Here is a 27697-nt window from a genome sequence, read left to right as displayed (position 1 = left end):
ACCCCACCACCCTATGCACGTGAGCCGATCTTATCCCTTCCCCAGTCAGCCGCCTTCCCCCTCAGTGCCCCCAACTCAGGCCCCTTCAGACCATGCACCCTGGCAGTGCCAACAGTCACTGCCCGCTAGCACTGACCTAGTGCCTCTGCCCTGTGGGGGCTTGAAGAGGTAGGCCTAGTGGCCATTTGTTCCTCTGCTGTTGCTGCTAGGCCACAAAGGAAGGGTCCCTCAAGAATCCTGGGAGTAGGGTGGGCTCGGACTGGGGACACGAGGTTGATATCGCCATTCTCTGATGGGATGGGGGCATCGTGGCTGGACTTCTAAACTTGAAGATCACGCCCGGCATGGTGATTTCAGGCTGCCCTGTGATCAATATCTGTATTCCTGCCTGTCAGCTGTGAAAATTCTGAAGTGGCCAGATCACTTTAACCTCCATGCCCCCAGTCACTTGGCAAGATTTTAAATCATTGCAGCACTCCATTTTGCAGCAGAGGTTTTTCTTTCTCTTTGTCAGAACTGCTGGTGAGAGCAGACTCCTTTGAAGTTCTCTGACGGAAAAGGGATGTCAGTTTCACCTGGGTGGATGGGGGGTGGTAGTGTTCTAGTCTGTCCAGCTATACACTCAGCCCCAGTGTATGCACACAGCTTTGATTTGGAATTGCTGAGACTTTTCAACAAGCAGAAATCACTGAAATCCTCTCCATTGCACTAGAAGCTCTCGATTTGTTACAAGTCCAATGTTCAGTGCCTCAAAAACAAATCAGCTGTCAATGGATTTTTATGGTCCTCCAAACACCTGTGTTTATTTTAATTTTCCTTCAAGGTTGAATATCCCATTGATCCTGACCACAATGTTGACAGAGTCTAATCCTGATTGACAGCCTATGGTTTCATTTCCTCTTTGAAGTGATTTGCAAAAGAGGGAGATGACTTTGAAAATGGGTGTCAAGAGAGCCATTTTTTATTCTCCCTTCAGATATGTCAATGTTGTGGTGACTTATATATGGAATAGCCCAGAGTTTGTCGCATCAGCTCACATTTTTGTAGCCAATGCCAGCGAGACCATCTGCAAGAACTGCTTGCAGGAAGGCCACCAGAGAAGTGACTGCAAACAGTAAGTGCTGCAACCTTTGTGTTGGAGCAGGCCTGCCCAAAAGCATGAGAAAGGAACAACAAGCATGGCTGCTGCAAAGGAAACCACCAATCCTCGCTCCACCAGATTCCTCTGTAAGGAAAACAGGACACCCAATGACACAGGGAGGGACACAAAGAAGGGAAAAAACAAGGATGCTTCAGCAGGTTGCAAAATAATTACACTATCTCACTTAACAGCACTCAGATTCAATGGAAGAAGAGCTAGTAGAGAAACAACTAGGTGAATGGCAAGTGGTCAAGAGGAAAACCACAAAGAAGGAGACCCAAAAAAGGGACTAAGTCACAACCCAAACCAGTAGCAAGAGGCAGTTCCCATCTGTAACAGATCATTGCAACTGTTCCTGTTCAGATGAGGAAGGACAAGAAAGACAACAGCAGCAAAAGAAGTGGTAAAATTTTAAGGAGCTGCGGGGGAGAAGACATCCAAGCCCCAAAATACAGGAAATACAGAAATGCCTAGTGCACCCCAGCTCTGCCAGGCTAAGAGTAGTGAGGCACCCAATCACCTCAGCTCTGCAAGGCTGGGAGCAGTGAAATGCCCTGTGCACCCTTGCTCCAGGAAGCCAAGAATTGCAATGCCCTCAAAGAGGAACAAAGCAGAAAGACTGCACCAATGGAGATCAGACTTCCTGGCTTGCACAATCCCTCCCCAACAGCACCCCCTCCCTCCATGCCCCCAATGTCACATGGGGAGGAACAATTTAATCAGGGCAGACCAGGATGGCTTTCTCAATACAGTAATACTGAAACTGTTTCTGCACACTGTGAGTATGCAGGAACATACTCAAAGACTGAGACTATGACAGGCGATGGACTAGTAAATGATACACAGTTTAATGAGTCAAAGGATTGCCTCCATTAACATGTATATTGTTAAATCTACTGTGCAATGTATTTGACCTCATCAAGGTCAAAGCTGACCTGTTTGTGCAGGAATGCAAAATGTTGCACCTCACAACCAACAGGGAATGGTTACAATAGTGGCCCCAAGGGCCATCCTTCAGCTTGGGTATCCTGCTGCGGGGAGACAACTTCAGCACCTGCGTGGTGGTGGTGGTGGTGGCAGTGGTGGTGGACCGCTTTGCAGCAGGCCGAATATACAAAATATTCTGCTCCAGTTAAAACAGTTTAGTTATAAACTAGTTTATGTATTACTGTTACAAATAAGCTTACAGAAACACTGCAGTGAAGTTAGTGTCAAAGTCCCCGAGTCTCACACTCCGCCACCTGTTCAGGTACACCGAGGGAGAATTTAGCATAGTCAATGCACATCTTTCAAACTGTGGGAGGAAATCGAAGCATCTGGAGGAAACCCACACAGACACAGGGAGAACGTGCAGACTCCGCACAGAGACCCAAGTCGGGAATTGAACCTGGGTCCCTGGTGCTGTGAGGCAGTAGTGCTAACCACTCTGCCACCACGCTGCCCAAAATACATGTCCCAGCTCAAAACAGCTATTAGCTGACCGCCCTCCAGCGACTCACTAAGGACAGAAAGGAGTGGGAGGGCATAGCTATCTAAAGCTTCATGCAATACAACCAAGTATAGAGGGATTAGTTGGTCCTTCATATGTCAGGCTGCTATGACATTACTGAGCAGAATTCAGGCTGAGTTTTCATCAACTCGATAAAAGACACATTTTGTTCTGCTCAAAACCTGCTGGTCCTTCTGTGCAAAGAGCTGTCCATGAACGAGTGTTGCAGACCGAAGTCCAGAACTATGTGCTGAGGGGCGCACTAAATCTTGGACAGTGTCACGGAGGCTCAAAGGGGAATGGTTACTGCCTGAGCTCCTCCTACCTCCTTATTTCTAGGGGCTAGAAGCCATGTAAAACCCTCCGGGGCGTATGTTTGACATGCAATGAATTTTGTAAATCTGCTGGGGCATCCCAGAATGCCATATGTTGCAATTTAATAATCCTGTATCATGACCTTTCTATAAGTAATTAGCACATTCTTATTTAACAATCCCCATTATACACCTTTTTCAAATTTAAATTTCATTTGTAAACACTTCACATGACATTGGTTTCATTTTATTTGTGTATGCATCATTGTTCTTTAAGACTAGCCTTGTCAGAAAGCTAAATGTATTGGCACACCTCATGGTTCTCATACACTGATAGTTACAGAGGAGTTAGGAACATTTCCTTTATTGTGGAAAAAACAATGCTTTTACTTTGTTCGCTCTTTATTGAATGTTGTACTTGCCATTTTGTGGGACGTGCTTCCACTTACGTGAGAGTCAGCTGGCTGACTCTCCCTTGTATGAATTGTAAAGGGCATTATCCAAGGCCACTCTCAGCGGGGATAATTGAAATGTTGTAGATGAATTCAAAACCTTGAGAGTCTTGTCAGTCAACACCCCAAATTGGAGTCACATGCAAATAGCTCTGACACTGTCCTTTAATCCCCTCATTTCCCTACCTTGACTGAATGTCCCTAGCACACCCAGGGCACTCTATCCTTCCCATCTCACCACTCTACTCTGTGCCTCTGACTCCACTCCACAACCCCCATCTCCCAGTGCTGGCATACCCTTGCTGGTCTTGTGCCTCCATTGCAAGCTGCTATTCCCTCACCTTCCAGGAATGAATAAAAAGAGATTCTGCTAAATCTACCAGAATTGAAGCCAGTGAATTTTTGGGTTATCTATAACTTTTGGACCACATCAAAAATTCTTTTCAAAGGATTTTATATACTATTCATTTTTTTAACTTTAAAATTTTCCTTTCAGGCTACTGCATAAATTCATTCAGTAAAATCCATGCTGAGTGTGGCGGAAAGCCAAATAGATCAGGTAGGCCACAGGGTTACTCTCTGGTACGTGATGTGTTTGTTCAACTCAGCAATACAGTCAGCCTCAGGTGTCACTTTGTCAGTAAGATTGCAAAAAATCAATCAAAAATCTTCTTATTCCTGTTTACTTTTCAATAACCCTCACTGCTGTGTGCATGCAGTTTCAGTAGGGAACAGGAATGGTTTTGTCTCTTATGAACTCCATGGGGAGATCGCCTTCTGGCACGTGTTGTTTGTGAAGAATTCCCTCCTGGTGAAGATATCAGGAAACTTCAAAACATAATTCAGCAAAGGTCACTGTCTACAGGAACACAGAGGAGAGCTGAAAGAGAGAAGAAAGCAAAATAAATTGTACTTTGAAGATTTCCTGCGATTCATCAGAGCAAATATTGAAGGCTGGATGGTTAGCTGGTAGGTACTTTAGAAAGAAAGTTAAACTTGTTGATTGTTTGAATAGCATACCTGGCAAAGGGAGTAGAGCTTGAAACTGTCTGATGGGATTGATAACTGCAGTGTTAAATTTACAATTTAAACAGAGGAACGGTGAGAAATATTGAAGAACTTGGAGCCGTATCCTTCTGCATGCATACTACAGTGCATTGGAAAGGAAGGCACAGATGTGATTCTTTGCACCCCCTGCACAGATTGCACTAGGACCACACAGGACCGGAGAATCATAGTGGAGGGGCCATAGTGCATTTAGCATCAGGGAGAATCCCTTTGGGATTTTCCCAGCCCCTGCACCCCAACGTAATCTGATTCATGGCCAGTGAGGGTGTGAACCAGATTAGCATATTTAAATATATCCTCTTGGCTCCTGCAATTCACTGACCTTCAGGTGCAGTGGGAATCCAACGCAAACATTACTGCTGTCCTCTTGCACACACACTTCGCTATTCGTAACCCAAAACAGACAGTGATTAGTGTCTGTCCTTGGAACACAAGATAAAACTCTTTAGCCTCAGTTGCCCCTGTTCTATAACTAAACAGACCACCATAAATGTACATGATCTATCGTTTGCCAATGCCTAGAGTGTCTTTACTCACTCTGCACCAGCCTTGCAAGCCACTCTCGAGCTCTTCAATTCTGCAAAGCAGAGACTTAGCCTGTCCTTCATATTTGTATTCCTCATCTTTTATCAATCACTTCATGGTCTGAAGCCATCGCAAACTTTCTCTCCAACCCTTCTCCCTCTCCAGCTCATCAACTTCTTTCAGCCCTATGTTTCTGCATGTCTCTTCCACTCTAATGAATCAAATCTCCGTTTACATTGCACCTCTCTGTCCTACACTTTTGCAACAGAACCAGATTTGCAAGCCACTCTCGACCTCTTCAAGTCTGCAAAACAAAGACTTAGCATGTCCTTCAATATTGCCGAAATAAAACTAATATGTCAGTTTATACCTAGTCAGCTGAATACTCCATCTCCCATGTACTTTAATGGAGAAATTCTGGAATATGTTGAGCACTTCTCATACCTTGGCAGGCACCTCTCTCAAAAGGTCAGCATTATGAGAAGAGCTGTAAAAACAAGACTTCTGAAGAGAGAGATTAAGACAATGAGACTTTGAAATGGGAGGGGAGGGGGAGGAATTTTCCCATCCTGCCCGCCACAAGAATCATTGCTGGTGTTGGGGGTGGGGGGAATGGGAACACAGTGTTGGACCATGCAAAGATCCACTGATCTCAGGCTGGATTTTCCAGTTTTGGGAAAATCCCACCCAGAGGGTCTAAAATAGTCAAACTTGAAGAACAGGGACTAGAGGCTAAAATATCAAGACATTGGGAGAGCGAGAGGCTGGAACTGCAAGACTTCAGGAGACAGGCTAAAATAATGAGACAGAAAAGTTACAACTCCAAGACTTTGGGACAAGCATGATAAAACTGCTTTCTGCCAGGATCCAGTAGGTTCAGACCTGCATTGGATGAAAAATCAAGGGTGGCATCATAGAGAAGCAGGTAAGTGATTGGTTGGCCTATATTTTCTAGTTATCTAAATTAGGGAATTTGAATAAGGGCAAGTAGAGCATTAATTGAAATAATAAGAACATAAGCACAAGCAAGTCTAGATGAATTAATACATTAAAATGCAGTAAATGTGGCAGGACAGGTGATATGTTGCAGCTGCAGTATGTGGGAACTGGTAGACACCAGTGTGATCCAGGTCAAGCATATCTGCATAAATGTCTGAGGTTCAAGGAACTTTGGCTCAGAAATAAGTAGCTAGAGCTGAGCTTTCATTACAGCAATACATCAGGGAGGGGGAAAGTTACCTGGATACTTTGTTCCTAAAGGTAGTCACACCTTAGGCTAGGATTTTCTGAATTGATCCATGTTCGGGGACAGAAGGGTGTGACTGTGAGTGATGCAAGTATGAGATAAAGAAGGTTGAAACAGAGAAATTTTTGCCCTCGCAATTGTCCAACAGATTTAAGGTTTTTGCAGCTTCTGTGAATGAGAGTGGGGCCTGCATGGACAAACTGACCATAACACCTTGGTACAGGAAGCCATCCAAGTGGGGTTAGTAAATAGGAATGTAATGATACTAGGAGGTAGTATACTCAAGGGAATAGAAAAAGTTCTGTGCAGTGAAAGTGAAAGGCTATGTCACCTGCCTGGTGCCAGGATTCAAGACATCAGGTCAGGACTGGAGAGAAACTTGCAATGGGAGGAGGATGATCCAGTTGTCCTGGTCCACATGGGTATCAATGACATCAATAGGATGAAGAAAGCAGTTCTGCTGAGGGAGTATGAACAATGATGAGTTAAATTAAAAATAAGAACCTCAGGTAATAACCTCTGGATTATTGAAGGGGGCAGGATATTGGGCCACTCTACTTGCAGTTGCCACTGTACAAGAGAAACAAAATTCACAAAAAAAAACAGCCAATCATTTCAGTAAAGCAGCATAATTGAAATGCCTAGCGTGACAAAAAAGCAATAATTCCTAGACAGACAAGACTGTGGTAGTTTCAGACAATTATAGAACTCATGTGTGACTGACTGAACATATATTCTTGTTTTATATATTGTTTCTAATTCAGCATTTTAATGGCTCAGATTGGAATTGTTGCCTCAAATTTATAAATTAATCACTAACCTTTCAAATTGACATTGCAGTCCAAATAAGCATTGAAACAGATTTTTAATTCAATTAAACAGATCATCTGCTTCTATTAAGATTATTTTAGGACAGACTTATTATTTTGTTATCTCCCCCACGAATCACACATTGCTTTCTGTTCATTTTCAGTACCTTCCAATCTCTATCACTAGGCAATGTTTCCTCTTCACTTTGCATCTGTCAGAACCAAGGATTTCTCTAATGGCCTGGAACTGAGAAAGGTGTTTGTGATACCTCTGTAATAGCTTGGGGCTTTGCAAAACCAGTCTTGGGTGAAATCAGACTGCTGTTTGTAGATGCCGTGTTGTCACATTAATTAATTAAACTTTATATCATTGGGCATACTTTGATAATCAAATATTAATTGTTAATCCACAGCATAATGATTCACAGAATGTAAATTTGAATCTGGTTTTCCTACAGTGCAAAAGAAGGCCATTTGGCCCATCAAGTCTGCTCTGACAGAGCTTCCACTCAGCCCCTATCCCTGTAACCCCACATATTTACCCTGCTAATCCTCCTAACCTACACATTTTGTGACACTAAGAGATAATTTAGCTAGGTGAATCCAACTAACCTGCACATTTTTTGGACTGTGGGAGGAATGGGGTGAAATAGGGGAAAAGGGTTCAGAGAAAGAAGTCTTTAGTGTCAGTTGGGGGTCAAACTCGGGGAATTGGTGATTGGAGGGGACGGTGGGAGTTAAAGGGGGCAGTGAGAGTGGGAGAGTGAGGGACCTGCAATAATGGGTGATGGGGAATGTGTGGGTTGTTGGAGGGGACACAAATAAAATTGGGTTCTGAAGTTAGATGGGGGGATGAGCGGAATATGTCTATTGTGACAGGGATGGGATCCTCAGGAAGCTGGGGAAGTGGGCATTCACCTACACTGGATGGAAGGTGCTGGGGGAGGGTTGGTAGCCACTTTCAACATGGAGGAACGCATAACCCTTCAGTTTTGATGGGACTACATTATGCATAGATCATGCCTGGTTGGAGGCTGCCCGCCAATATCTTCATCTGTACAGGATCAATCCAGTCCAGCTTTGCTGTTACTCCGCAAACTCTGCAAGGTTCTTCAGGTCAGACCAGCTTCCTGTAGTGAAGCTATGAGGTACCATCTTACCAGATTGAATAGCTCTTTTAAGCATAGACTACATGGGTGATGTCCTTGCCACTGAGACCCATGTCCCTTTTACTTTTCAATAAGGTGTGTGAGCAGTTGAGAGTTCACTTGTCCTCGCAGTGTGGTTTCTGGCATTGAAGGGCAGTCTTCTCATGGAGGCCATGGGCACTGACCACTGTGGCAACTTACCCCTGTGCAGGATTGGTCACATGGCTTGGCCTCCTCCTCCCATCCTCAGTGAACAGGACCCCCCTCCTGACCTCTATCACATTGAACAGCACATCAAGAGAACCTAGGTCCAGAGCTCCCTGGGATCAGCAGGCCGTCTCCTCCTTCCATGGTAGGTTTGCAACAAAGAAGTTCATGTTCAGGCACCTAGATATGATGGCAGGACACACATCATCCAGCCCACCTCTATGTGCAATACGTTGTAAAACCTCCGATTACATGATTAATAAGGCCAGCGTCACACAATATGACATGAATTCCCACCACACTTAAGAATATAATAAGAACATAAGAAATAGGAGCAGGAGTAGGCCATCTAGCCCTTCGAGCCTGCCCCGCCATTCAATAAGATCATGGCTGATCTGTCGTGGCTCAGTTCCACATTCCCGCCCTCTCCCCATAACCCTTAATCCCCTCGCTTATCAAAAACCCATCAACCCGCGTCTTAAAAATATTTAGCGAGGCAGCCTCCACCACTTCAACGGGCAGAGAATTCCAGAGATTCACCACCCTTTGAGTGAAGAAGTTCCTCCTCAACTCCGTTCTAAACCGTCCCCCCTTTATCTTGAGGCTGTGCCCCCTAGTCCTACTGTCCTTTCTGAGCGGGAAGAGTCTCTCCACCTCTATCCTATCCATCCCATTCATCATCTTATACGTCTCAATGAGATCTCCCCTCATTCTTCTAAACTCTAACGAGTACAAGCCTAGTTTATTCAGTCTCTCCTCATAGCTCAACCCCCTCAACTCCGGTATCAGCCTAGTAAACCTCCGCTGCATTCCCTCCAAGGCCAAAATATCCTTGCGTAAGTGCAACGACCAAAACGGCACACAGTGCTCCAGCTGCGGCCTCACCAATGCCCTATATAGCCGCAGCAAGACCTCCCTACTTTTATATTCAATCCCCCTCGCTATGAAGGCCAGCATCCCATTAGCCTTCCTGACCACCTGCAAGCTGGGTTTTTGCGACTCATGCACAAGGACCCCGAGGTCCCTCTGCACCGTCGCCTGCTGCAGTTTTTCGCCACGTAAGTAATAGTCCTTCCTACCAAAGTGGACCACCTCGCACTTGCCAACATTAAATTCCATTTGCCAGTTCCTGGCCCATTCGCCCAGCCTATCTAGATCCTTCTGTAGACTCTCCACACCCTCCGCGCAATTTGCCGTTCCACCAATCTTGGTGTCATCAGCAAATTTCAACACCATACACTCGGTTCCCTCCTCCAGATCATCTATATAAATGGTAAATAGCTGAGGCCCCAGCACCGACCCCTGGGGCACTCCACTAGTCACCAACCGCCAATCCGAATAGCACCCATTAACCCCCACTCTGGAATGGAAGCTGGAATTAAGCTGGAATGGAAATCCTGATCTGTAAGGAAGAACAGCATTTTGCTTTGTTCCCCAGTTTATCTCTGAATTTGAAGAATGAGGACGAATAAAGTGCTTGTGTTGTTATATATGCTTTCAAAAAAACGCGATGGAGAGGGAACGGGGGGAGGCTAGAAAAGAACAGTTATTAAATTAAGCAGTTAAGGATTCTTGAAGACAACGGAATTTTGCACTGTGTTATTTGAAAGGATAAATTAATCATTAGTCTTTTCTGTGATTTAGTTTTCTGTGCTATAGTGGTAAAATCCACATAATGTTCATAATCTTTAGTAGCTAAAGATATGCATTAAATTGAGCTTTGTGCCTGGCTTCCTTTGAATAATGATGAGACATTTGTGATCACTGGAATTGCGAATGGGGGAACCACTGAATAGAATGTAGTTCAAAAGAGCCTAATGTGGCAATCACACATACTCCTGATGTAATTTATTCCCTGTAGTTCCACCAGTAGTATACTTGGTTCCATTGTTCTGTCTGCTTTCAAATGTAACATTATTCACTATCTGTTAACTACTATTCTGCAGGCAGTTCATACCCTGTTATCTGTTGTTCTCTGTGTGATTTCCTTCCTGCTTCCTATGTTTTCTGTGTAACAGATCATTTCCCCTCAGTATAGTATACTTTCTTTTACCAATTGCTGCCTGTCATCTGTGTTTCTATATGTAAACTAGTCCCTGTTAATAACTATTTTCTGTGTAACTCATTTGTTTCCTCCTGTTTTCTATGTAACTCCCTTCATTATGTAATTGCCCAGATCGTCCATTCTCCAAATAATCAGAAACCAGCATACCATCCCCAAAATGTCCTTCGGTCCTTGTGGAAGTCCCAACACACTGACTCCAGGAGACATGCCCAGAAGATCTGAACTTTTGATGGACTATCCTGCTGCTGCTCCCATGTCCCACCGGAAAAGATTCTGACTCTGAGTTAGAGGTTTCAAAGAGTTTCAATGTACTTACCTGGATAGTTACCCAAGTAACGTTGACAAGTAATTCTAGTGTAAGGCCAGCGTAACTGTACAACTAACTCCCAGTTACTCACGTCGAGCACTGACTGATCCCTCGGTTTCCCTGACCTGTCCAGCCCTCACCCCACCACATGACTCCCCCACCTCCCCACCACTCACCATTTACCCATACGCTCTTTCACTAACACACTGAAAAGCTGTTTAAATGTCCCAAAGCTGTTTGGTGTGTCAGTGAACGCTTATCATAATACAGCAGCTAGTGCCATTAAAAAATGGTGTATGGTTTCTCCTCTATCTGCAATCCAGCACTAGAAGGAAGCAGTTTGATGGAAGATTGTTCCACAGTTTTTAAGAAGTCAATATTGGAAGACCCAGCCAGAAATGCAGAGCTGAGTCACGGCACACACAATAGAGCAGAGTGGCAATCACTACAGCATTGCCGCTGCTCGGAAGATTCAAGCCTTTGTTTTACTGTGCAGCACACTTCATGGCCTGAATTTTCACACCTGATCAATATCTGATTTTGGAAGTCCCATTCCCCTGCAACCATCCCCCACCATTTTCATTGGAGGGGGGAATGTGGGCAGGTTGAACTTTGACTAAAGATAGTGCCAGGGTGTGGCGACTTCTTGCAAGCTGTGGCCAGCACATCTTCTAATTATATCTTTTACTCTTGTTCTTTGTTTCTAAAACTTTTTTCTGACTCTTTTCTATTACTGTAACACTGTATTCTGCACTGGATCCTTTCCTTCTCTATGCACCATATGCTTTGCCTGTATAGTGCACAAGATGCAATACTTTTCAGTGTATACTAATACATGTGACAATAATTAATCAAATCTGTGGTTCAAAGAGGCAACTACACATGTTAAGTGCAGCTGCCTTCAAATCCAATTTTCGTTATTGGGATGTTCAAAACACATCTTATGCACTTTAGACCTTTCAGGAGAACATCTAAAGTTAACAGAGCTCTTTAAGAAAGTAGGGTACCTTTCGGAGACATAAGGCACGTTTTTGGATATGGTGCTTAGACGCCCTTGGGAGAGGTTAGGTCCCCTTTGGGAAGGTCATGTGCCCCTTGGGTTGTTAAAAATAGATTGTTTTTAAAAGTGAATGTGCATAAAAATGGATAAACTCATTGGAACTCTCCAAGTTGTTACTTAGTCTTTGAAGTGGGACCATAATACAATTACTTGTTATCGTAAGGATTTAAGTGGTTGAGAACTTGACTGTAGAGATTGGGTTTTTTATCAATGAGAGTGTTTTTAAATAACGAATTCAATAATAGACACTTAGAACTTTATTTCCTCTCAGCATGAGTCCTTAACTCTGCCCATGGTGAAACTGAGTGAGTTGGAATATAGAGTGTAAATGAAAAGGTTGGTGGGTGGGGACATGTGTTGTTATAAGTTTCATATAAGATGTCATGGGGTTATAAAGAGACATGAGGGTGCTAGAGGGGCATAGGTTGGCATAGCATTTATAAAGGGTCCTGATGGGTAGGTGGAAGCGTATAGGTTGGCATGGAGGTTGCCATAAGATGACTCCCCTGTTACCTGATTTCCTTCCGACCTCTGATTTCCTCCCCACTCTCAAATCCTATCCACTTATCTTAGACATTTATCTTGTTCCTGGCCTGTCAATTTCAATAGGAGTTTTAGTTTTTATGGCTGATACCCCATTTTGTATGGCACTGTATCCTCCTTCAATTCAGCGGCATTTGGCCTCAGGTTCTGGCTCTGCTTCTTGGATTTCACCCAGCTTGAGTCAGAAGATCGGGTGGGATAGGCTTAGAAGAAAATTCATGAAAGTAGTTGGGCACAAAGTGGTAATTCCATGCTGATTGCCATTCGAAGGAAGTTAAAGCCCATTTTCTAATGGTAAATCACAACACATTAATTTTACATAGGTCACTGATGGAAGTATGTTTATATTGGAATGAGCCCAGGGAGAGTGATAAAACATGGTTTCAGGACACAAGGCACATGAAATTCAAGGAACTAAGCATGTTTACAATGAAGAAAAGAAGACTGAAAAGTGGCATGATCCAGGCCTATGAAATGTTGCAAGGCTTGGATTAGATGGTGCTCACCCTGTCAGCAACATTCAGTGCAGGTATGACATGGTGAACAGATCTTAGACTGAGATGATCCTCAACGTTCTGGTCAGACCACAACAGAGTCACAGTGTCAGCGAGTATTGAAATTGCAGTGCGGTGACTGCGCAGAATAGCTTTGAAGACGCAGTGCAGAGATGGTGCGCAGGTAGATAGCAGCTCTGTCAAAGAAGAAAAAACAAAACCAGCATATAAATCAGGCCTGAGATAGTTATGATTATAATGGGTGGTGCTTCAGAAAGGAATGTGAAAGCTACAGAGACACTCTCACCCCAGGTACTAAAGGAGAAGGAAAATCAGAGTGACATTGTCAGAATGTCCATAAAATTCTCCAATTCAAATTATAATGTAAATGATATACTAGCTGAATTCAAAATGTTCAAACAGCATACAGAACAATGGTTTCTGGATAAAAGTGTTTCAGACCCAGACAAGTAAGCCATATAAAATTCCTTGGCAATTGGAAATGAAGGTTGAACGCATCAAGGTAACAGCAGAAGAGCTAAATGATCTCCAGAAGGTGTGGACTACATTGGAAGACCTGGTTAATCAGGTTAAACTTCCGTGTTCATCGATTATAGCCACAGAATCCATAGAGTAAAGTGTACGTACTGCAATCTTTCAAATGCAGAGCTAGCTGACAGAATTGTTGAGTGGGTGATCACATCCACGCCCATGGAAACATTCCAGAAGGATGTGTTAAACAAACAACTAATAGCAACAAAGAGCTACTCTACGATTGATGCAAGTACGAAGCAATCCTCACAGATTAACAATGCTTACAGTTCCTAAGCACAACCTCAATTGTTAACAAACTTACTAATACACACAAACCTAGCAAGATATATGGAAGATGTAGTATTCTGCGTAGAACTGCCTAGCTTTCAATCAATTCTACAAGTTATGTTACAAGGAAGGTCATTGGTAGAAGCACTGCACCAGAGCAAAGGCTGATGCAGCTACAGATAGCCATGCATTGATCCAAAGAAGCTGTACACCATCTGGGTACTTTCAAGCACTAAGAATCTGATATCCCATCAGAAACATATACACCAGACAACTGGCAAACTGAAAAATGACAAGATGAGACAAAGAGCAGTTTCCCATATCTTTCACACTGTGAATCTCATGCAAAACATAGTTAAGTTTATTAGTGTCACAAGTAGGCTTACATTAACACTGCAGTGAAGTTACTGTGAAAATCCTCTAATCGCCACACTCCAGTGCCTGTTTGGGTACACTGAGGGAGAATTTAGTATGGCCAATGCACCTAACCAGCACGTCCTTTGAGGACCCAGAGGAAACCCACACAGACATGGGGAGAACATGTAGATTCTGCACAGACAGTGACCCAAGGCTGGATTTGAACCTGGGTCTTGGGTGCTGTGAGGCAACAGTGCTAACCACTGTGCCACCCACTACCGTCACATCATTAGAAGTGTTTGGTAAGATTCAAATTATCTGCCATAAGAAAATTGGTAACTACTCATTATTGGCCATGGTTGACACAGGGGCTAATGTTAACTTATTACCCTGGTGAATTCTAAAAGTCATGTAACCACAGAGAGCGTGGATCATGGCAAAACTCACTGTTAAATTTTCAGCATGCAGGTCATTAGTTATGAGTACAGTTTCCATAGTCCTGGAGTGCAAGAACAATCAACCCCCTGGATGTTACAGATGTTCTACATGAGACTAAAGGTTTGGAAATCAAAGGTCTACCAACAGCCTGTGCACCTTGCACTGTTGAGAATCCATAGAATTAGTCAGATTTCCCAAGGCAGATCAACCTCCAAAATTACTCCACTCACCTCGGGTCATGACTAAATGTCGAAGTGTGCAGAATGTTTTGACAGAATTGGCCGTTTCAAGGCAGCTATGACATTATGCTTGCATGAGAATGCAAATCCATCAACTGATCTGGTACATCTTGCATAACACAAATGCCATCAGTAACCAGAAGAAACGGCAAAAGATTCCATACTACAGACGCTGTGGAAAACCCTTACTGTGTAAGATGGCCTGATTCAATTCAGCATGTCCTTGAACACGTGAGACCAAGTTGACCTTACCAGAATGAGCTAGGCATCTCCCGTGGATTTGTTTTTAAAGGCAGGCAGGTGATCATACCGGCATCTTTGTGATCTGAAATTCTTCAACAACTTCACCACTGACACAATGCCATAGATTGGATGAGAAGAGTCAAAAGAGGCATTCTATTGGCTGTGTATGAACAATGACATTGAAGTTGTGAAAAGGTATATCAAGAGCATGTGCCAAGTTGACATACTGAGCCACTTATTTCACACGCAATTTCTATCCATCTTTTGTCCAAATTCGCATGCAGCTCTTTCATGTCCATGGCACTGACTTCATCATCATCATCAACCACTTTACCAAGTACCCTATTGATCAATAATTGCACAATATGTTCAGCACAATTGTCTTACACACTCTGAAGTGTTATTTTCAGTTTATTTGGTGAACCTAGAGTTTTCATTGTGGATAGCAATCCACAATTTATTGGTAAGCCATTTCAGGAAAAGTGAGCACAGTAAGTAGTCTCACAACACCAGGTTAAAGTCCAACAGGTTTATTTGGTAGCACAAACTTCCGCAGTGCTGCTCCTTCATCAGGTGAGTAATAATTAAACCTGTTGGACTTTTAATCTGGTGTTGTGAAACAACTTGCTGTGCCTACCCCAGTCCAACACTGGCAACTCCACATCAGGAAAAATGAGAGAAGTGGAATGTCGATCATGCTACTTCTCATTACTGCTAGATCTAATGAACCGATAATTCAGATGGTCAAATACCTCAGCCGTAGACAGACCAAGCAAAATCTAAACAGTGTAATGTTACATCTGAGAGCAATATCTTTTAAGTACAACAATTCCATCACTGGCCAAGCTCATGTTTGGCAGACTAGTGTGTACCAATTTACCTACTCTCACCCATTCTACTCTCATAGAAACGTGAGAGCAACTTTTAAAATTGCAAGAATGTATGAGAAACATAAATGATAAAAATGCAGGTACAAAATTGTCAAGTTGGGACAATATGATCACACCCAATATCCCACAGAATGTATGTGGCAACCAGCTAGGATGACAAGGATTTGTTCAGAATGAAGTCTTTACAACAGAGGTGCAATGGTGAGGCATAACCAAGGGCAAATCGGATTCTTTCCAGATCCTCAACTACCGTGCACTCCTATTGCATCAAGGACAATTGATGAAATCTCCAGACAAGATTACCATTTCAGGATCTGGGCATATGAACAGATTACCTTTACTCTATAGAGACTCCATAGAAATTCTCCAGTGCCAAATGAAGCTATTCAGCTCATCAAGTCTGCACTAACTTACCAAAAGAGCATCTTATCCAAGCACATCCCTGACCCATCCCCGTAACATGTGCATTTACTATGGTTAATCCATCCAACCCACACATCCCTGGACACTAAGGGGTAATTTAGCAAAGCTAATCCACCTAACTTATAGATTCATCTGTTCTGTACACATACAATGGTAACTGAGCATGAACATGTATTGTAAGTAGTTATGCTTCTTTAGAAGGTGAAGTACCTTCACCTTCAAAATGCTATAATATGCCTTTAAAAGATCACAGCATGACATCACCAGAAGGAAGTGTGTCATGCAGTCCTGTTTAGTTTCACATTTGCTTTTAAACAGAGCACAAGAGTAGTTCTACTGCTGATGTCTTCAATTTTTATACCAATGTACATCTGTTCACATGTGCCTAGAATTAATAAGTGAACTGACTATGTGTTTATCCAATCCCTTATGCATGATTGATGTATTTATATAATTATAAAAGCATGACAAGTGCCAGCATTTAATGTTATACCAATTAATTCCTTTAAAATAGCTGCAATAAGAATGTGGTTAGTAATTGATAGAAAATTAGACATTGATCTTGATGGTTCCTGAGCTGTTGGGACCATAGTCATTTCAGAGTTATAAGTTGGAGATTGTAAAAGTTAAATAGATATTGATGTGTTTTACCTCTGCAGCCTGGGAGAAATCTTGCTGATTAACCCACAGAAGAATAAATGAATTAGGTAAAGTTAGATCTGGGTCTGGATTGGCCCAGATCTAAGCACCCAGAACTCTGTTTTTATTTGTTTGTATGTTTAAATTATGAATGCTCCATGTCTTCAGAGTATGATTGGGCGGTACAGATTCTACAATCTGGATTCGAAAATTGCACAAAACCTACTTCTTCTATTGGCCATGACGTGGAGATGCCAGCATTGGATTGGGGTAAAAAAAAAATGGTTCTACTGCTGTAGGCTACAGGATCCTGTACAGTGGATGTTTGAAAATTCTCCCATTCATTCTTTCTAAGTGTGGATCCACAACACAAAACTTGCCAAACCAAAGTGATATATTAAAATGGTCAATCTACTAAGAGGTTGGTTTGAGAAACTAAAGGAGTGGGTGGTGAAAATCCCAACACTGAAATGTTTAAACTCAATGTTCAAACTGAATCTGATCCCTGCTATAGATGGGCTTGATCTATCCTAACACTTAGCAACAGCAAGTGGGGAAAAAAAAGTCAGCCCTTTCTACCCTCTGTAAACTTGAATTCATCCAAACCATTGCTGCCATAGCTAACTCACACCCAATTCCTTTTGCCCATGGTTCACCCTGTGGTCCCTGACCTAGCTCCTGGTTTTTAAAAAAAAACGTTGCTTTTAAAATTTGCACTCTTGTTTTCAAATCCTTCCATAGACTGACCTTTCCCAATCTCTGCAGTCTACTCTACCCTGCAATCCTTCTGTGCTCCTCCAATTCTGGGTGCTTGAGCATCCTCAATTTTATCACTCCATCATTGGTGACTGGGCCTTCAGTAACCTTGATTCTAAGTTCTAGAATTCCTTCCCTAAACCTCTCCCATCTCTCTAGCCCACTTCTAAGTAAGCCTTTTGACCAAGCTTTTTGTCATCTGCTGTCATGTAGTTAGGTATCGCATTGGATTGAATTCTTCGGTCATTCATTGCCAAAGAATGGAATCTCTGGTCCTCCTGCAGTGAACAGAAATTTGGTTGACTACCAAATTCTCCATCCTCACTTGCAGCATCAATGAGGGTGTGAACAGTCAGAGAATTCCAGTCCTTGTTTTACAATGCTTCTGTAAAGTGCCTTGGAATGTTTCTTTACGTTAAAGGCACAATGCAGATGTAAGTTTTGATTGTTATACCGCTTACCTCAATAAACGTAAATTTCACTAAGCGCAACAACAGACTGTTGAGCCAACTGTTGCCATAGCATTAAACTTAGGTCCACGTGGTGCAGTAGAAGTACACAACTGAATCAAGTAATCTGTAGTCTTGATGAGGAGTCAAATTGGACTCCTCTGGAAGGCCACAGCCCTCAGCTTGACATGTATGCCCATGCCGTCAAGAGGTGCGTCAACACCAGGTTCATCAGCCACACTCACAAGATAGCCCCGAACATCACCCAAGCACAATGCAATGCCATCCACGCTCTCAAGACCAACCACAACATTGTCATCAAACCAGCAGACAAAGAAGGGGCCATCGTCATGCTGAACAGAACAGATTACTGCAAAGAAGCATACCGACAACTGAACAATTAGGAACACTACAGACGGTTACCTGCAGATCCGACCAAAGAACACACCCGTGAATTCAACAGACTGATCAAGATCTTTGATCCAGACCTTCAGAGCACCCTCCATGCTCTCATTCCATGTACTCCACGCGTTGGAGATCTCTACTGCCTCCCAAAGATACACAAGGAAAACACACCCAGCCATCCCATCATACCGGGCAATGGGACCCTGTGCGAGAACCTCTCCAGCTATGTTGAGGGTACCCTGAAACCCATTGTACAAAGAACCCCTAGCTTTTGTCATGACGCTACAGACTTGCTACAGAAACTCAGCACACATGAAGCAGTTGAACCAGGAGCACGCCTCATCTCTTGGCAATCTACACCAGCATCCCCCACAGTGCTGGTATTGCTGCAACTGCCTCAGTACTCAATGCCGACAACTGCCAATTTACAGATGCAATTTTACAACTCATCCGCTTCATCCTGGACCACGATGTCTTCATGTTCAACAATCAGTTCTTCATCCAGACACACGGAACAGCCATGGGGCCAAATTCACACCTCAATAGGCCAAGATCTCCAAGACCTCTTCACCGCACAGGACCTTCAACCGATGCTTTACACTGGATACATCAATGACATTTTCTTCCTTTGGGCGCATAGTGAACAATCATTGAAATAACTACATGATATCAAGTTCCATCCCATCATCAGACTCACCATGGGTTACTCTCCGGAATTGGCTACATTCATGGACACACGCATCTCCATCAAGGACGGCCACCTCAGCACTTCACTGTACTGCAAGTCCATGGATAACTTCACAATGCTCCACTTCTCCAGCTTCCACCCTAAACACATGAAAGAAGCCATCTCCTACAGGCGAGCTCTCCGTATACACAGGATCTGCTCAGATGAGGAGGATCGCAACCTCCAGATGCTGAAAGATGCCTTCATAAGAACAGGATATGGTGCTCAACTCATCGATTGACAGTTCCGATGTGCCACAGTGAAAAACTGCACCGACCTCCTCAGGACACATGGGACACAGCAGACAGAGTACCCTTTGTCATCCAGTATTTCACCGGAGCAGAGAAGCTACAACATCTTCTCCGGAGCCTTCAACATGTCATTGATGAAGAGGAACATCTCGCCAAGGCCATCCTCACACCCCCACTTCTTGCCTTCAAATAATAACACAACTTCAAACAGACCATTGTCCGCAGCAAACTACCTAGCTTTCAGGAGAACAGTGACCACAACACCACACAACCCTGCCACAGCAACCTCTGCAAGACGTGCTGGATCATCAGCACAGATGCTATCACCTCATGTGAAAACGCCATCCACCAGGTACACGGTACGTACTCTTGCAACTCGGCCAATGTTGTCTACCTGATACGCTGCAGGAAAGGATGTCCCAAGGCATGATACATTAGAGAGACCATGCAGACGCTATGACAATGGATGAATGAACACCGCTCGACAATCATCAGGCAAGAGTGTTCTCTTTCTGGTAGGGAATACTTCAGCGATCACAGGCATTTGGCCTCTGATCTTCGGGTAAGTGTTCTCCAAGGCAGCCTTCACAACACACAACAACGCAGAGTCGCTGAGCAGAGACAGATAGCCAAGTTCCGCACAGATGAGGACAGCCTCAAACGGGATGTGGGGTTTACGTCACACTATCTGTAACCCCCACGACTTGCCTGGGCTTGCAAAATCTCTCAAACTGACCTGGCTGGAGACAATACACATCTCTTTAACCCTCTCTCCACTCACATTGTCTGTACCTTTAAGACTTGATTACCCGTAAAGACTCGCATTCCCACCATTATTTTGTAAATTGAGTTTGTGTCTTTATATGCCCTATTTGTGAACAGAACTCCCACTTACCTAATGAAGGAGCAGCGCTCCAAAAGCTGGTGGCTTGTGCTACCAAATAAACCTGTTGGATTCTAACCTGGTGTTGTGAGACTCCTTACTGTGTTTACCCCAGTCCAATGCCGGCATCTCCACATTATGTCTTGATGTCACCCAGTGATGAGTGAGATCTATAAGAGAGTTTGACAAATCCACACTTTCCATCCCCTTTACGTATTTATATCCATAAATGCTGAGCAAATTCAGCAAACAGATGTAAATTATTCCAATGACCAAAATTATAAACATTCAAAAGAATCCTGAGTGATAAATAGTTTGGGCCAATAAAAATATGAAGGAATCAGTTCGGACTTTATCTGCACGCAACCTTTTTCTAGTTTTGAACTGTGTTTTGTGGCACAATTACATGGAAGTGTTCTTTTTAAATTGGGCTATATTTTCTACATCACTGAGATGGTGCTGCTACCGTTTACACAGTTAGACCAAGGCTTACTTTTGTAACCTATTTACTTTCCTTAGAGGCACTTATTGTATTTCAAGATCCTGCCTCATGGCTCTCAAGCTTGTACTGAAAAGGACAGACAACTTGTTTCTAGACGTTGACTGCTGTCCTCATTGTTCAGTGGATTCAGGGACGGCGCAGATGTTAGCATTGCTGTCTCACAGTGCCAGGAACCTGGGTTCAATTCCGGCCTCAGGTGACTGTGGAGTTTGCACATTTTCCCCGTGTTTGCGTCAGTTTCCTCTGGTTTCCTGCAAGTCCAGAGATGTGCAAGTTAGGTTGATTGGCCATGATAAATTGCTCCTTAGTGTCAGGGGGGCTAGCAAGTCAGGGATTCGGGCCTGAGTGGGGGTGGAGGAGGGTAGATTGTAGTTGGTGCGGGCTTAATGGGCTAAAGGGCCTCATTCTGCGCTGTAGAGATTCTGTAATGATTCTATGACTGCATAATATTTCTAGTGCAGAAATAGACCCTAAAGCAGATTGGTATCAGTGTTTATCTCTATTTGATCCACTGGCACAAGTAACTCCCTCTGATTTGCTGTTGCACTGCTGGTGTACCCCCTGCCACTCATGCAGATCAGGAGTGAATGTGTTGGTCTTTTAAGGGGACTTTTGTAGTGCAGCAGGTGAGAGACTCAAGCAGAGGTTATTTTGCATGTTTCCTGCTGGGCACCACAGATTTCCGGCACTGTCAGCTCCACGCCAGAAATTGATGCAGAGCTGAATAAATTAATACATGAGTATTTTAATATGTTTAACATATAATTAGGGGGCCTAGGATTGAAATCTCTGGGCCCACTAGCCTCTTTCCTATCGTCCCCCGCCAGGAGTATTTCACTTCAGAGTGGTTTACTGTGGCTCCCCACCTGCAGCCAGACCCCGCTGGAGTGAAGGGGAGGCCGTCAAGGCCTGGAGGTGGGGGTGCCTGCTGGACATTTCCACCCTAACAATGCCAGTCCGGATCCCTTAGCACTGCCCAAGGGGACTTCTTGGCACTGCCTGGTGGGTGGTGCCAAGGGGGTAAGTTCTAATGGGGGCAGTGCCTTTGGGAGGAGATCAGTGGTAGGGTGTGGGTCCTGCTGCCACTCTGCACTGGAACTAGTGATAGAAAGGGAGAGGCCAGCGATCAGGGCTGGGCACTGAGGTGGTGGTGGGTGGGGGGGTTGCAGTCAGACCACAGTAGAGAGGTCAGACTGCTGAGGATTGGGCAGGGGAAGGTGCGGTTAGGACCACAGGGTGGGTGGCTCATGACTACAGATAGGAGGAGGGTTGGACTGCAGGCATGGGGGGCCAGGACTGTGGGCGGGGAGGGAGTCGGGACTGTAGAGGGGGTGTCGGGGGTGTCAGGGCTGCCAGCTGGGGGAGGATCAGGAGATTGGGGCTGCAAGGTGGAGGAGGGGTCGAGGGTGGCCTGGATATGTTTGGATGGCTAGTGACCAGGCAGTGGGGGAATTATATGGACAGCAACGCAGAGATCGAAGGGTTGGCCAGCAATCAGGAGGCAGGCAGTGTTGGACTACTGTGCATGTGCCAATCTCGGCGCCGACAGATCAACGCAGGCGCAGTGGCCCACTCAGCGCTTCGCTGTCAGTCTCTCCAACATACTGAATTTTCGCATAATTCACTCTGGTGCACTCAGCAGTGCACAGAATGTGGGAGATTCATTTTGAAACTCTGCTGAGAAAAACCAGCAGGATTTACTCCAGTTGTTATGTGAATCCGACATTTAGAATGTTTTTGGGAGAATCGTTCCTAAATCTGTTAGTGCTCCATTCTGCTGGTCCCAACAGCATTTTAAAATTAGACTTGCACAACAGACACATCCATAAAATAACACCTTATGTCAGAATTCAAAGGAACAGAATTTTGATGGATTGGCTGACGGTATCTTTTCTCACATACAAGTGGCCAAAGAATATCTGCCTCTAGGAAAGCCATCCAAATAGTCAGTCTGAAATCTGCCAATAGCACCAACCTATTTCATCTGGTGAAAACAAGTCATGATACAGAACAACCAACTGTCCAGCTGGTAAAACAACAAAGATTCCAGGAGGGCACTACCCAACCCAACCACAGAGGGTGGGTGACTATGTCAGGGCTGTGGAGCCAAGTGATCTCACAGTCAAGAGCAATGTTAGTGCAGTTTTTAAATGCAACCTCCTGGGACACAACAGAAAGCTATGCAAAGCTAAGGCACCCAGACAGACAGAGGATTCCAAAACAATCCATGAGATTGAAGTAACACACCAGGAGGAGATTCAACAGTGTTTCTTGGGTGTGATCAAGGATCTTGGATTCTCTTCTTGGAATACAGACATCTCTGTAAACAGTCACCTCAATAACTTCAAATTGGACATAAGAGCCAGTGTGAAGGTCCTCTCACATAAGGAACCATGGGTGAGAGACCTCTAGCTACGAACAAGAAACACCACACAACACGTCTCGACGAATCCACCTTTCAGCCATAGGATGATCCTAGGACTGCAAAGGTACAGTGAGAAACAGATATTCAAAGTCATGTACTTCATCAAAAAACAATCTTTTTCTCTCTTGGGCAGCAATCTCTTTATTGTTCTTGGTCTTCTTACAGCAGCAGAAGATGTCAAGACAACCCCAGTCATCAACTATACAGAACTGGAAGTTCTTGAGAGGCCCACCCCTAAAAAGACTCTCAACTGGGACTCCAGCTCTAAATTGTCATCATTCTTCATGGAGTGGGTTTGCCTGATTTATTTGCAGGTGGCAGAGGATCTTCCTTGGTCAGACCAGCCAATCCTTCAGATAATTACCATTGTACGTTGAGTGGCAGATACACAGGAAAATGACCAGCAACAGAAGAATGCATCCCAACCCCAGGCTCTAACAATTGCTGTTGCACTGCCTGTAAACAGCATGAAACAGACACTGCAACCTCTAGCCAGTGTGCAATGCTGCAAGATGATGCTGGAGCAAGGAACTAGCAACCATCAGCTTGCCAGAGACCAGGGAAGTGAGGTACAGACATACATGGAAGTGTTGTGATAAAACCCAAATTGTGAGGTGAGTCCACTGATGAGGAACATCCAAACAACAGGGAGGGACACCTTCAACTCCCACAAAGATCACGGCAGACCCCCATATGGAAAAAGAAAAACTGGACTGTACCATGAATGAATGGAATAAACACTCTGGAAAGAACAGGACAGGCCTGTGGTGCCTGAGCAGAGCAGATGGGGAGTTGAGAAAGAGAAGTCGAACTCTAAGGAGCAGAAAAAGCATATTAAAAGAAGACAATCTAGTGCCAGAAAGTCTGAATCAACAAAGGTTTCCCAAATCAACAGAGCCTACCACTCCTCTAGATGTAACGTGAACAAAATCTGGAAGAATTGTCAAACCTCCAGACTGTCTGAATTTAGGAAGTCAGAGATTTGAGAGAAGAGGTAGGATGATTATAATGTAAATCCATTGGGTAAAGCCTTGGAGGGTGAGGATATCTGGCATGGCAAGGGTTAATGTGGAACTGAGAAACAGTACCACCCACAGTGTGTTGGAAAGGGACACATGACCTGAGACTAGAGTCAGTTATGCATTGAACAGAGACTGGTGTTGAAGCAAACATGAAATTTGCTCTTAGCTTGGGTTACACCTTATGTTTATACACACACGCACACACATTATTATGTGTTAATAATAAGCAGTTACCATACAACCATACAAGACTCAAAACCTCTTTGAGACCTACAAAGCAGAACATACAACACTATATAATGATATTGAATAAGTAGTTTCCTCCACTAGAATCAAAATTTGCAAACCCAATTCCAAGCCTTATTATTATTTATACTGCAAAAAGACAGGCAGTGAATCAGTCTGTGCATTGTTGCAGGCAGCATAGTGTGCATCCTGAGAGACACAAGTAACAAGTTTAGACAACAGAAGAAGGTCGTTGTGAGATGCCACATCTGAGTGCAAGCAGGAGGAAGTGTCCCATCACAATTCACAGAAAGATTTGTGAAGCTGAGGTAGGAAGAATACTAAGCACTAGAACAAAGGTTTAACATTGCAGACCAGTGTAGATAGTCAAAAGATTGTGAAAAAACTTCATACTTGGCATCCTAGTAAGGTCATTATATTTTTTCAAAACTGCCAGCTTGCTACTATGTTTGCAATATTACATTTCCTGTCACTTCTCTGAAATATTTCCTATTATTTTCCTGGGATATCCATTTGAAGGGAAAGAGGACTTCCTTCCTACTTTTTGCATAGTCTGTAAGAACCTCCATGGCAGTATCTGAAAACCTAAAAAGACCCTAGCCATTTGCCACTGTATTACCTTAGTAATGCATGCTTCCCTTCCTGGAACAGAATCTTCTTGATAAAACCTGATGGCAGATCCACCAGACTTCACCCCCCCCACTCCCCACCCACACACCAAAAAAAATGAGTTAAGCCAGGTGATCAGCACTGGGCCCTTTTCTCTTGCATTTAAATGAAACTGGACCCAGTGAATCAACTGAGTCTTCCACCAACTCCATCAGTGGCAGAGTGGAAAACTGAAGTGCACCACAAATGATAGATAATCTCCAGGGAGATCAAATATATAGCCTTCAAAATAAGGGTCTCGGTCCCTTACCTCTGCAAGTCAAGTTTATAAATTGTTCTTTATCAGAAGGGAAAATCAGATGTTTTGGAAATTCAAATGATGTTTTCCACAGTACAAAGGACAGCTCCACACACACATTAATTTGTAGACTTAGGGATTTGTTTCATTTCCTTCAGCATGCACGCCAAGTCAGAGCAAATTGAATTGTAAAATGAGTTTGGAGTGGAGAGAAAACCTTTCCATGACATGTGTGCAAAGGGACTGATTAAGCTGTAATGGAAAACAAGTGGAAGGCTGGGCTTTCCTGTGAACAGCTTGAGCTTGTTACATGGCCCTTTGTTACTCATGTGGGACTATCAGCAAGAACCTGCCGTTCAAAGCTGATTAAACATTGCTGCTAAAACGAGGATCCCTTACACCAGCTAATGAACCAATTACCTTTGTTATCATAGAATCCTTACAGTACAGAAAGAGGCCATTTGGCCCATCGAGTTTGCACGGACCACAATCCCACCCAGGCCCTGGCCCCATATCCCTACATATTTACCAGCAAATCCCTCTAACCTTCGCGCCCCAGAACACTAAGGGGAATTTTTTCTTAGCATAACCAATCAACCTAACCCGTACATCTTTGGACTGTGGGAGGAAACCAGAGCACCAGAGGAAACCCATGCAGACATGAGGAGAATGTGCAAACTCCACACAGACAGTGACCCAAGCCGGGAAACTGGAGCTGTGAAGCAGCAGTGCTAACCACTGTGCTACTGTGCCTCCCGTCACGATGTTTTATTGAGCTGATTTTAGTTGGTAAGCAGGAACTGTACAGGTATCCACTGAACAACTGCAGTGTACCAATAATGATCCAACAGAGTTTCCACTCGTATGTTGTGCTGACTCCCACTATCACCCACCCCTCCCTCCCCATCATAATCGATGGGGTTTTTATTTTTGCAACCTTTTTTGTAATTTCAATTTGTTTGGCAGAGGTATGCCATCACTTTACAGCAAATGTTCAGATCTGGCCCGCAGCAAATGGTTATATCAACATTAATAGTTTAATTTTGTTTCCTGCTTTCTCTCTAAACTCATGCTTGATATGATGTGTCTTGACAGGATTGTAGACGGAATTGAAACTGAAAACAGTGCACCAGCTAGGCAGAAATTTGAATTCAGCACAAAACAACTAAATGAAGACAGCAGCCTTTCTCAGTTAAACTCAGGTAAATGTATCTTATAGCAGTTTATTTCTATCGAAATACTTTGTGACATATGCCAAATGTTTTTCCTCAGTAACCTGCAAAGTCCTGTCTGGTTGTCATCTTTATTTGCTGCCACCTCTCCTTTCTCCCTCTGTGACTCATACAATTCACTTCATCTTCATTTTTGCTTTTTATGACCTTGATGTGCCCTGGCTCTACAGATCCTGACCTTTCATCTTGTCTTTTAAATAATCAGTATCGTAGCCAATCAGTCTAACCTCAGTGGTAGGAAAGCTTTTAGCAATGATAATCTGAGCCATTATGAGCAGTCACTTGGTCAAGGGTGGATTAATTAGGTAAAGTCGGTATATATATTTGTTCAGTGCAAATTGTGTTTAACTAACTTGATTGAGTTTTTTTTGTTTGTGGAATGTAACCATCACTGATAAGGCGAGTATCTCTTTCCCATCCCTAATTGTCCTGAGAAGATGGTGGAGCCACCATCTTGGATCACTGCAGTGATGTAGTGCCACCCACAATGCTGTTAGGAAGTGAGTTAGGATTTTGACCCAGCAACTGTGAGGGAACAGTGATATATTTTCAAGTCTGGATGGTGTGTGGTTTTGAGGGGAAATTACAAATGGTGGTATTTCCACCCATCTACTGTCTTTGTCTTTTTAGGGGCTAAAGCTCAAGAGTTTGCAAGGTGCTGTCACAGGACACTTGGCATGTTGTTGCAAAGCATCTCTTAGATGGGACGTACTATTTCCACTGTGCACTGGAGTGAATGTTTAAGATGATGGTTGGGCAGCTTTGACTTGGATGATGATGATCTTCTTGAGTGTTGTTGGAGCTGAACTCGACAGGTGGAGAATCTTCCATTCCACTCCTGACTTGTGGCTTGTAGATAGTAAACAGGCTTTGGGAAGTCAGGAGGTGAGTTACTTGCCTCAGAACTCACAACCTTTGATCAGTTCTTGTAGCCACGGTATTTGTATGCCTGGGCAACGTTAAGCCCAGGACG

The 27697-nt window shown here is 43.8% G+C and overlaps 1 protein-coding gene across 1 annotated transcript in view; it reads left to right on the top strand.

Annotated features, from left to right (window-relative positions):
- The window catches only part of kcnh3 (potassium voltage-gated channel, subfamily H (eag-related), member 3), a 547160-nt gene that overhangs the window by 503638 nt on the left and 15825 nt on the right, over positions 1-27697 (top strand). The window contains exon 13 of the mRNA XM_080198480.1: positions 26588-26694. Coding sequence (XP_080054606.1) covers positions 26588-26694 — 107 coding nt within the window. The remainder of the gene's footprint in view (positions 1-26587; positions 26695-27697) is intronic.

The sequence above is a fragment of the Carcharhinus amblyrhynchos genome, chromosome 11 (genome assembly GCF_965287045.1).
Source record: "Carcharhinus amblyrhynchos chromosome 11, sCarAmb.v2.hapA, whole genome shotgun sequence".
Taxonomy (NCBI): domain Eukaryota; kingdom Metazoa; phylum Chordata; class Chondrichthyes; order Carcharhiniformes; family Carcharhinidae; genus Carcharhinus; species Carcharhinus amblyrhynchos.
Note: the sequence above shows the minus strand (reverse complement) of the source record. Positions and strands in the feature narration are given on the sequence as shown.